At 34.9% G+C, this 12,378-nt stretch overlaps 1 protein-coding gene across 2 annotated transcripts in view; it reads left to right on the forward strand.

Annotated features, from left to right (window-relative positions):
• The window catches only part of LRRC49 (leucine rich repeat containing 49), a 180,039-nt gene that overhangs the window by 151,251 nt on the left and 16,410 nt on the right, over nt 1-12,378 (forward strand). For both annotated transcript variants that reach the window (XM_036737270.1, XM_036737272.1), the window contains 3 exons: nt 6,232-6,469; nt 7,677-7,862; nt 11,407-11,516. In XM_036737270.1, the coding sequence (XP_036593165.1) occupies nt 6,232-6,469; nt 7,677-7,862; nt 11,407-11,516 (534 nt within the window). The remainder of the gene's footprint in view (nt 1-6,231; nt 6,470-7,676; nt 7,863-11,406; nt 11,517-12,378) is intronic.

Here is a 12,378-nt window from a genome sequence, read left to right on the forward strand (position 1 = left end):
TACTACTGGGCCCTCTGCATCTTTTCTTTTTTGTTTTTTAACGTCTTCTGAAATTCTTGACCTTTTGTTCAAATGAGTTTTTTTATCTTGCCTATAAAGTGACAATGAATCTGTAAATTTAAGGTAGTATCATTTTTAAAATTTTATTGCTATAACTTGAATATGAATAAAGAATATCTCTGTAATTATTTGTCTTCCTTTATTTCTGCAAATTTTTCTCTTTAGTATTTATATAAATCTTGAGTGTATCTGTATGGATTTTATGCAGTTTGTAGTTATTTTTAGTAACATTTCTTTATAATTTCATCTATATTTTTGTCAGTACTGTATTGAAGTGCTGATGATTTTTGTGGAATTATTTCATATTCTGCTACTTTACTGAATTGTCCAAATTAGTTCATCCATTGATTTTCTGAGCTTTTTAAAGTAAACTATCAGACCATGTTTACATGTAATAGTTTAAACTATCAGATCATGCCAGTCTTTAATAACTTTAATTACTCTTCTCTTGTCTTAACTAAGCTAGCATTTCCAGTACTCTTATCAAGTCAGAATGCAGGTAGGAGGATTATTGTGTTTCCCCTATGCTTACTAGAAAAACTTCTAGCCTTTCCTCATTGCAAATAGTGCTAGTTCATTCATTTACATATATTCTTTTGATCATACTTAAGAAGGACCTTACTATACCTGTGCTTTTTAGCACATATATAAGTACTGTATTTTGTTTAAGAGCATCTCTTCATTTATTGATATAACTGTAGATTTTGTTGTTTCTGTGATACTTATTATTTTGCTAATATTGAACAATTTTCATCCTAATCTAATTTGATTACAATGAATTTGGTTATAATGAATCTGATTTGGTTATAATGAATGATTTTTTGGCTATGTTGTCTCTTGCTAACATTTAATTTTTACAGCAATATTATTTCTCCACTTTATCTCTTTCTGATTTGGTTAATATGGCCAAATTTATTTAATAAAAATAGTTTCATGGGTTGTAAAGTACAGAGAGCATTGGCTTTGTAGTCAAGAGAACTTAGGTTCATATCCCACCTCTTATACTTGTCTTAAAATGTTTTTATTATGAAATTGACAAACATCAACAAATGCAGACATTTCAAAATACAAAGGATTATATATGAAATTGTGATATGTAGCACATTTACAAACTAGACTTTCTCAACATAAGTTACAGTTTTAGTTGCAGCCACTGTTGTGTTTCCAGCTTTCTAGTATGTTTAACCCGCAAACAGAAAATTAACTTGGCCATGACATAGAGATTAAAGTAGTTTACAACTGCATCATACACACACACACACACACACACACACACACACACACACACACATTATGCTTATATCGGCATATGCATATACACACATATATACATACACAAATATTTAATATTAGAAAAATAATAAGTATAATCAAATAAACAACTATCCAGGGATGTCCACATAGATGGTAATGCTGATGTATGCATTGCCAGAACTAGCTCATCATTTGGGAATCTCTGAAAGAAAGTATGGGAGAGAAGAGGTATTAGGCTGCATACCAAAATGAAGGTCCACAAAGTCATTGAGTTAACTTCAATATTGTATGCCTGTAAAACCTGGACAGTCTATCAGCACCATGCCAGAAAATGGAACTGCCTCCACTTGAATTGTGTTAGGAAGATTCTGAAGATTACCCAACATCATAAGGTGAAGGACACCGACATCTTCAACCTGAACTTGCAAGCATTCAAATTCTACTGCAAAGAACACAAAACCAATGGGCTGGCCACGTAGACCAAATGCATGCTTCCCTATAAAGCTATTTTAAGGAAAACTCATATAAGGCCAGTGCTCACACAGTGGTCAGAAGAAGCAGTACAAAGACACTCCAAGGTCTCTCTGAAGAACTTTAGTATCAGTTGTGAGATGTGGGAAACACTGGTACAGGACTGCCTAGTGTGGCATCACCACATCAAAGAAGGTGCTCCATCAGCAAAGCAGAATGATAGCAGCACAAAGGAAACGTGAGCTGTGCAAATCCAGAGGCATTTCCATCTCAAGTGTTTTAATGGACTACTTGTGCCTGACCTGTGGTAGAGCCTTCTGAGCTCATGCTGAACTGATCAGCCACAGCCAGATACACTGTACCCTGACACCAACATTGTTATGTCATTGGTTCTCTTTGAAAATGAAGGATAAATAACTATGCAGATACATAACACACACGTTATGTGTGTGTATATATGTGTGTGTGTATACATATATATGTGTGTGTGTGTGTGTGTGTGTGTGTGTGTGTGTGTGTGTGTATATATATGTACACATGCGTGTATTTGTGTCAACTTAATAGAACCTCTTCTATGATTCTATGACAGCAACCTAAATACTGATTTCTGTTTGATGATGAAGGAGGATTTAATTAATGTATACTTTTTTTTTTACAAGAAGTATATATTATATTTAGCACGATAGTAACAAAATTGTTCTACGTCCTCGTATCCTCATCTGAACTTCCTTCTACCTTCTGTGTATTTTTAAGGTTTCTTTTATTACATACTTTTCTTCTTTTTTTGTATCACTACCATAAACTTTGCCCCAACACTATTGTTCTGCTCTCTCCTCCCTGCCCCCTCCATAGAAGCCTTTCCTTGTAATACATACTTACAGTTAAGCCAAATAAATTCATACATTTACTTTGAATCAAGATGCCTAGTATGTCTCATATGGTGCCTCTAATCAATCGCCTTTTTCCACCAAGAGATGGGAACCATTTTTCATCATTAATCATCTGAAGTTATAATTCATCATTGCATCATTCTAAATTATTTTTCCTTTACATTATTATAGTCATTGTATAAATTGTTCTCTTGATTCTGCTTACTTTATTCTTTTTCAGTTCATTAAAGTTTTCCCAGGTTTGTCTGAATTTTTGTTATTTTTGTTATTTTTTATATTATTCTGTAGTGCAATATTATTCCATTATATGTATTTATCATAATTCATTCAGGCATTCCCGAATTTATGGGCACATACTTTGTTTCTGATTCATTGCTTTCTAGGTTTTTCCTATCTCCTTTATTTGTATTTCAAAGATTCTACACAACCCTGGTCTTGTCTTTTCTGTTCAAATCTATTTATTTTTCCTGTGTACTACATTTTAAAAAATATTTTATTTTTCCCTAATTACATGTAAAAATAAATGTTTTGACATTTATTTTTAACATGTATTAACATTTGTTTTTTAAACATTAATTTATTTAATAAACATTTATTTTTTTAAATTTTGAATTCCAAATTCTCTCTCCTTCCCTTTCCTCCTCCATCCCTGAGAAAGTAAGCAATCTGAAATATGTTATACATGTACAACAATGTAAAACATTTTTATATTAGTTATTTTGCACAAGAACATTAGAAAGAAAGAAAAGTAATATGCTTCAGTCTTTATTCAGATAACATCAGTCCTTTCTCTGGAGGCAGATAGCATTTTTTTCATCATGAATCCTTTGGGATTGTCTTGGATCATTCATAGTTCTTCATCTTACAGTATTGTTGTTACTATGTACAACTGCTCATTGCACTTTGTATCAGTTCATGTAAGTCCAGGTTTTTCTGAAATCATCTTGCTTGTCATTTCTTATGGCATAATAATACTCCATTACAGTCATATACAACAACTCGTTTAGTAATTCTCCAATTGATGAGCATCCCCTCAAAATCCAATTCTTAGCCACTACAAAAAGAGCTACTATCTCATCTCTTTGGGACACAGACCTAGCCATGGTATTCCAGCCCTGTTCTTTTCAACAGGAATTCTTAAAAGCCTTCTATTCTATTAAAAATCTACTTTCCGCCCTATCGGATTATAGGCAGTTTCATAGAATTCTATTCTTTATTATAAAAGCCTTTTTTTTCTTTTGACCACAAGAATATTATATTCCAAGATATCCTCTCTTTTATAGTAGTTACAACATAGTTGTGCATGAATCCTGTACGGGGTCCTTTGTACTTGAATTCTTTCTTGATCTGGAAGCTCTGCATTTTGAATGACACTCTGAGTGCTTTCAAATCGGTATTTATTTCAGTAGATAATTGGTGGAATTTTTTTTTGTTTTCTCTTTGCCCTCCAGTTCTGATAGATCTAGTCAGTTTTCTTATTTTTTTTTAAATATGGTATCTAAATTTTTTGTTTAGTCATGGTTGGCAGGGAATCTTATATTTCTTAAATATCTTGATCTATTTTCCAGTGAGTGGTTTTCAATAATAGATACCTGACATATTCTTTAATTTTTCAGGCTTTTGATTTTGTTCTGATATATCTTGTTGTCTAATGGAATCTTTGAATTATGTTTGTTTCAACTTGTTTTTCAGGAAGTGTACTACTTGGCTAAGATTTTTCACCTTCTGCTCTAAGCTATTTATTCCTTTTAAAAATTTTCTCTCAAGATCTCTAATATTAATTTTTATCTTTTGCTTCATTTCTTCCAACTCTTGAAGTCTTTATGCCCAAGTCATTCTTTTTTTTCCCTTGAGGCTCTCCTTATACTTATCATACAGTTACTCTCTCCTTCTGGGTTTGCTTCTTAGGTTTCTTTTAAACCATAAGCTATAGCATTTCTTCTTTGTATTTGGAATTTTCTTTTGTTCACTCGTATCTCCAGCTGCAGTTTTTAGATTGGGACTTTGTTCCAGGACCAGGCTCTACTCCTCTCATATATTAGATGAGGTAGACAAGGTCCTTCTTGGTCTTGTACACTGTCTAGCCTGGATGTTGCTGCTATTGCCTTGCCACAGTTCTAGATGAGATGACTTGTTCCTGGTCCCCTCTTTTTCCTGTTCTACAGCCTTGACTTGGGACACTAAACTCTGCTTTGAGATGGAGCACAGGTCAGAGCCTTACTCTGCCTCCATGCCTGGCTTCTACCTCTTTTTCTGGTGGCCCATCATTGGTGCTGGCCTGGATCCTGTCTCCATCTCTTTGTCTTTGCACAATAATGCATGGGTAGTAACTTTTTTTCCTTGCCACAGTCTAGAAAAGTCCCAGTTGGATATTGGGAATTCTACTATCCAGTTCTGGGATACTTCTGCTTTATCTCCTCAATCCCCCAGTTCACTGCTTAACGTGAGAGGTTGTGTTTTTGGACCTCCTGATGGGCATTCTACATTGGGCTTCTGAGGCTCTTCCCATCTGTCTTCCTGGGCCGTCCCCTATTAATGTCTTATGTACTCTGGCTGCAGCAGGATATGAGGGGTCACTCTGGCTTCAGGCCTCTTACAGAGCCCACTTATCTTTTTTTTTAGATCATATTTTCATTTGATGATAAACTTTACTCCATGCCTTTTCTATCATTTCTTATTCATCATCTGTTATAGTCTGCTCATCCTCATTTATGCACCTCTCCATTGCCCCCTGATTATGCAGAGGAGTGCAAATGTCTGACCAAGTACTGTCAAAAGGACTCAAAGGAGAAATGGTACATGCCACAGCTCCTAGGCTCAGCAAGATGGGCGAGGAGTTTATGTCCCTGCTGTGGGGAGCGATCTTATAAGGCAAACTTCTCTTTAGCGATTTATGTATTCATTATATGAGAGTTCCCTTCCATGAAGAAATATTTCCTTTCTTTTCTTCTTGTAGTTTTTATTACTTCAATTGGTTAATTTCTTATAGTTTTAAGATGAGAGCTTATCTTAAAGTCTTCTCTCTGACTCATCTTGGCCAAAGTCCCTATGTCTGTAGCCTTATGCCTAAAATATTACTTCTATTTTGGAAACTGTAACTGTCAGCAGCATTTAAAGGATATGTTGTTGTTGTTGTTGTTGTTGTTGAGTCGTGTCTGACTCTCATGACCCCATAGGGAGTTTTCTTGGCAAAGATAGTGGAATGGTTTGCCATTTCCTTCTCTAGTACCTTTCTATTTAGTTGACACTGAATAGCTATTGGCCTTTAAAAAAATAAACTGAGTAGAGAGTAAATTATTTTAATTTGATGTAAAAAATAACTTTGTATTTGGAGGAAGGACTTTCTGTAATATTCTGCCTTTCTTTAAATTGAAAATACATTTAGAGGGTTATTTATATTTCACACATAGTGGTGAAAGTGAGCCAATGGTACGTTTTGTTTCACTTCTACTTACTAAAATAAAAAAATCTTTTAAAATTACTTAAGTCTTCATATCCTGTTATTTACTTTGTCATGAAAAAACTTAGATTTAAAATTGTATTTGTCTTTTGCCAGATCTCTTGATCCTGTGATAAGTACTGCTTTACAAGGTCTTGCTGTCATAGAAAATCACCTTGTGGAAGTGGATGGAGATACACTTTTCTTGTATGGCTCTGGAGCTCTAGAATCACTGGATCGGAACTGGAGTGTTCAGACAGCAGGACTAGTCACAACAGTCTCCTTCACTTTCATAGAATTTGATGAAATAGTCCAAGTACTCCCCAAATTGAAGATTAAATTTCCCAATTCTTTGGTAAACCTTTATTAACAATATGTTTGGATGGCTTTTAGTTGTAACTTATGTATTTGGTTCAAAGCTTAATTTTGATCCTTTTGTTTCCTATAGTTTCTGTCTAGCAAGTTCATTACACTAACAAGACTTTCTAAAGCCAGGACTATAAATTAGGATTGAAAATAGTCGTATGGTTTTCTTCTACTATTGGGAATTCAATCATTGTAAAGCACTTTGGCCCTTTGTAGTAGAATGGAAATGAAAAATCAAAGAACTACTTAAAACTATTTACTTTCCCTTGTAAAATATTTGTTAGGACCTACTCACATAGTAGTAGATAATTTGTGTATGTTTTATTTATTATATCTTATATGGTCATGACATACTATATTTCTTATAGATTTTCATAATAATTGTTATGCATTTATATAGCTTGACAACACATGAAACATTTAATGAGGCTTAATTTTTCTGACTTTTGTACTAGTGTAATCTGAGTATTTTAAAAAATTATGATTTTATAACTTATAATTTAATGAAAAATTATTATAGTGTTTTCTTTCTATAACTCAGTTGATTTCCTGCATCTATCCCCTTTATGTTTCCTTATGTCAGTAGTTTTTATCATCATCCATAAAAAAGACAGCTAGAAATGAAAGCTAGTGAATGGAGTTCTAAACTGACAGATGTAACACTTGATGGTCATCCCAGTTCTACTAACTTTTTCTGGGGGAGCCAATTTAACCATTTTTGTCTTGTAGTTAGCTTAGTCAATATCCTAGTTTTACCTTATAGGACCAGTAGAAAGTTCTGTATAAAGTTGTTTGAAAACTTCGTCATGTCTTTCATTTAAAGATTTGATCAGTGCAAAGGCAACCAAGATTCAACATTCTTAGAGTTTATATAGTTTTTTAGATGACAAAATCATAGAGTAGGAAGGGGATTATAAAGCTAATCTAGGTCATCCTGTACTTAAGTAGTTATTCCTAAATGGGCTTGTTTTGCAGTTAGGAAATAAATATCTTTCCTATTTTGTTTTGAAGTGGGCATATTAAATCTGTTAAAAATAAATAAATTCTTTTGCTTTTATCTATTTGAATATTAATTAGCCAAATCTAAGGTCAGTAGATAGACCACAAGTATGAAAATGATACATAAAATTATAAGTTTGATGATTTTAAGATGTTTAAATTTAGTATCATTTATATCTACATTTTTTGTTTTATAGCACCTTAAGTTCAAGGAGACAAATCTTGTTATGCTGCAGCAATTTAATGCACTGGCACAGCTTCGTCGCATTGACCAGTTGACAATCGATCCTCAGGGAAATCCAGTTGTCAATTTTACACTCTGGAAATACTATGTGCTGTTTAGACTGAGCCATTTTAGCATGCAGAAAATAAATGGAACTGAGGTAACTTAACCATATCCTTTGTGAATAGCGTGAGTATAATTTCTCTTAAAAGGAAGTAATAAAAAATAGTAAGGAGATGAAATAGCCAAGTAATCAGAGAATGTTTATTTCATTTTGTAATAATTTTAGTTATTAATTGTTAATTATTTAAATAATTTTAAAATAAAAATCACATTACTCAGAAAGTTTGAGTATTAAGCCAGCTTTGCAAATAGTATGGGCCCAAAGTAAGTAATAAAGAACATTGATGTCACTTATTTTTCCGATAGGAAGATAGTAACATTGTAAAAGATTTAGTGACTAGTCAAATGTATTGTACTTATTTATAGATAATATGCTCTTTGGGTTCTTCAAAAGTCAAAGCTCATGACTTATTCTGTGCTTCATGCATTTTCTCGTATGCTAAAGGGCTTCAGTGGTAACTGGTAAGACTCACCAAAAAGAAGGAAAAGAAGAATGGGGTAAGAGAAGGGAAAGATCAAGTTATGGGAAAGAGGAGAGAGTAAAACCAAGAGGTGCAGGAGGGAGCAAAAATATTTAAGAAGAAAAAGATGAGCAGCCTCTGTTGTGTTTTTGAAATGATTTCTAATTGCTGGCTTCTGTGTAGCTGTTTGGGTAATTCAAGGATAGAGATGACTGACAGATTCATCTGAGGAGATTATTATCTTTTGAATAATAACAGCTAACATTTAGGTAGTGTGTTAAAGTTTTCAAAGCACTTTCCAAAATCTTTGATTTGAACCACAACAATTCTAGGAATCACCCCCATTTAACAGATGAAGAAGCTGAGAATCAGAATGGCTAAAGGAGTTGCCTGAGGTAACAGGGCTAGTAAATGGCCAAAGAAGGATTGAAACACAGTCTTCTCACTCCATATCCAACACTGTCTGCTATCCCTGCCATTTCAAAGCTCTTGAAGAGCAATTGCCTCAAATGTTGCCAGTCAGGCTTGTCTCACATTGATCCCCAATTATTAGCAATCTAGGCTGGGGGATCCTACTCTCTTGCACCCAAATGTAATTTACTCAAATTATATGTAAATATAAAAGAACAAAACAATATAATTATAGGCTATAGAAAAGGGAAATAACCAAACTAAATTATTTTAAATTATGTCTTTGAATAGAAGGAAAATGCAATATTTGAAGAACTATAGAATCCTTGATTACTTGTATAATATATTACCATGTGATCAGCTTTTGTCTGTTCGATTTATTGACTATTTAGCACCTACAGTTTGTCAAGCACCATGTCAGATGCTAGAGGATAAAGAAAGTTAGATAAAACAATTCCTACCCTTGCGGCGGCTCTGTCCTGGTCCTGTTCTCTTTTCTTTCTATTCTCTTTCACTTGGGGAATATCATCAACTCCCATGTATTTAATTATCATTTCTGCGCAAATGACTCCCACTTTAATATAGTCAGTTCTACTCTCTCTCCTGAGTACCATTTCTCTATATCCACCTGTTGGACATTTCAAGCTGTATATCTTGTAGGCATCTCACACTCAACATGTCCAAAATAGAATTCATCATATTCCCCCTGGCAACCCTTCCCTCTTCCAGACTTCTCTCTTTTTTGTCAAAGGCATCAGTATCCTTGCAGACATCCACTTTCATAACCTTGAGGTTATCCTCTACTCTTTCTCACCCCACATGTTCAATTAGTTGCCAGTCTTATTGTCTCTACTGCAACAATATCTCCACTCATACAGCTACCACACTAGTATCAGACCTTCACCACCTCTTGTCTAGACTATTGCAATAGCCTACTAATTGAGCTCTCTGCCTCCAGTGTCTCTTCACTCCAATATAGCCTTCTCACACCTGCCAGGGTGATTTTCCTAAACCTCGTGTCTGAAGATGTCACTCCTCTATCCAGTAAACACTAATAGCTCCTTATTTTCTTTAGGATCAAATATCAGCTACTCTATTTGGCTTCTAAAGTGCTTCACAACCTAGTTCCAGTGTACCTTTCCAATATCGTTACGTATTACTCCTCTTCCTACACTCTGCAGTCCAGCCATACTAGTCTCCTTGCTATTGCTCACATATAACACTTAATCTCCATTGCTTTTACTCTGGCTGCCTCCACTCATGGAATTCTGTCCTTCTTTGTCTCTGCAATTTAAAATCCCTTGTGTTCTCCAAAACTCAGCTCAAAATCCACCTTTTATGTGAATCCTTTCCTCGTCTCATTAGTTCCTTCCTCCAAAATTGCCCTGTGCTTATTTTGTGTGTACTTACATATGTTATATACATATTATCTCCCCCACTAGAATAGCACCTGAAGGATTGGAGCTATTTCAGTTTTATCATTGGCCCCCAGCACCTTCTTTGACATTTGATATTCTTCATAACCTGACCCCTTCCTGCCTTTCTCCTCTCGCTCTCTGATCTAGCACACTAGTCTCCTTGCTCTTCAGCACAGAGGCCTCCATCTTCCATCTCTGTGCCTTTGCCCTGGACGGCCCCTTTGCCCAGAGTACATTCTCTCTTTGACTCCACCTATTGGATTCCATGGTTTCCTTCAAGATTCGGTTCAAGCACTACCTTTTTCTTGAAGCCTTTTTTGGTCTTTTCCCTTCCCCCATCTTCTTGTGCCTTCCTTCTCCAAACTACCTTTTATTTTTATTTTATTACACATTCATTTACATCTGTATATGTTGTTTTCCTTTGTTAGAATATAAACACCTTGAGGGCAGGAATTATTTCCCTTTAGCCTTTGCATCCTCAGTGCTTAACATAGTGTCTAGCAGTAGTAGATATTATCACTTATTAATAAACACATGTTGATTGATTACTAGGAGTGCCTTTATATAGTATTCAAATCAATGTCAAAAATTCTGTAAATATTAGTAAAATATTTGAATTGTAAAAACATTATTTTACATGAAGGAAAATATATATACACATTAATCCACATTGTACCCTCAGCTCTAGGTTACACATGATTCCCTGAGTAAGTATAGGAAAGAATTCCTATGAGCTGTGTATAATCTAGTATATGAAGAAGATCAAAAAGGGCTAAATGGAAACTAAAATTCTATATAATAACTCCAAAGAGGAAGGGAGATTTCTTCCCTAAGCCAGTGAGTATTTTCTCCTGGGAAGTGATCAAAGAAATGCCTTGTGGAGAAAGGTATGAGTAATTACTTGATTGACCTTTTGACACATCATTAAAATGAATTAGTTTTAACATTTGCTTGGAAATTTCCTCTCAGCTTCTTACGCTTTCCAAAATCTACTGTTTATTTTAAAATTTTTCTCATTAAGAATTTCAGATACCCCAGAAATAGTTTCCAGACTTCTAAGCTTCTGTTAACAGGGAACTACAAAACCAAATGCTGGAGAGGATAATGGTGAGGCATAGGGAGTGTGACCAAAGAGAGATGTTTATCCTTACAGCCTGCAGAGAGCATGGAAGCTGAGCTCTCCTAATTTTAAAGGAAAGAACTCATTCAAATTTTTCCTTGGAGTTCTGTTAGTATTGTCTAAAATGGGCAACATGCTGTTTTTTTGACATTTTTTGTCATTTTTCCTCAGGTGACACAGAATGACATGATAATGGCTGAAAGGCTTTTCGGAATTCTAGCACATGTAGCATCTTCTGAATTACCACAGTATCGGCTGCTTTCACTTTTGGGGGAAGTCAGGTAACCATCAGTTTTTTATTTAATTATCGGAGTATTGCCATCCTGGACCAGTCTTAAAAATCAATCATACCTTAATTCTGTTTCTTATCTTTGCCTTGGGTTGACAAGGGTGCTATATGCTAGCATAACACCACTTTAAGCTACTGGGGTTTATGCATCAACCCTTCCAGAATCTTATTCTGCAGAAGTGGTTTTCTGTATTGCAGGATTTTTCTTTTTAGGGAAAATAGTTCCCATTTGCTATATCTGCCTTTCAAAAGGTTTATGACATTTCCTATTCCATAGACGGTCATGTCAGATGGGAACTGATGTGGGTACCTGACCCATCCTTCTGATGAGGCCTTTTAGGGCCAAAAGAACATAAATTCCTTGAGGGTAGAGACTTTTGTTTTGTTTGTCTTTGTGTAGCCAGTACCTAAAGTAGTGCCCTTTGCATGTAGTAGGTGTTTAGTAAATGTTTATTGGATAATTGTATTATACTTTAGATTTGCAAAGTACTTTCCTCATAATAACCCTGTGAGACATTATTGTAAAGGAATAGTATCTCCTATCTTTTTCTTTTTGAACCTGACCTCTGATTTTATCAATGTAATCAGCCAATTAATTACTCAACAAGCATTTATTAAGTGCCTACTGTGAACCAAGAGTGGTACTAGGTTCTGGGGAATACAAAGACAGAAATGAAACTTCCACTGCTCTTAAGGAACCTGTGTTCTATCTGAGTCCCCAGTGGAACCATTCTCTTCCAATGCAAATTATCACCTTTAAGGGAAAGTGACTTGGGCAGGACCCTGTGGCCCACTGTGTCAAAGGCAGGATCCTGTTCTTCCATTTTGGAAGGCTGGCTCCGTCTGGGATGCTG

This window comes from Trichosurus vulpecula, chromosome 8, assembly GCF_011100635.1.
Source record: "Trichosurus vulpecula isolate mTriVul1 chromosome 8, mTriVul1.pri, whole genome shotgun sequence".
Classification (NCBI taxonomy): Eukaryota; Metazoa; Chordata; class Mammalia; order Diprotodontia; family Phalangeridae; genus Trichosurus; species Trichosurus vulpecula.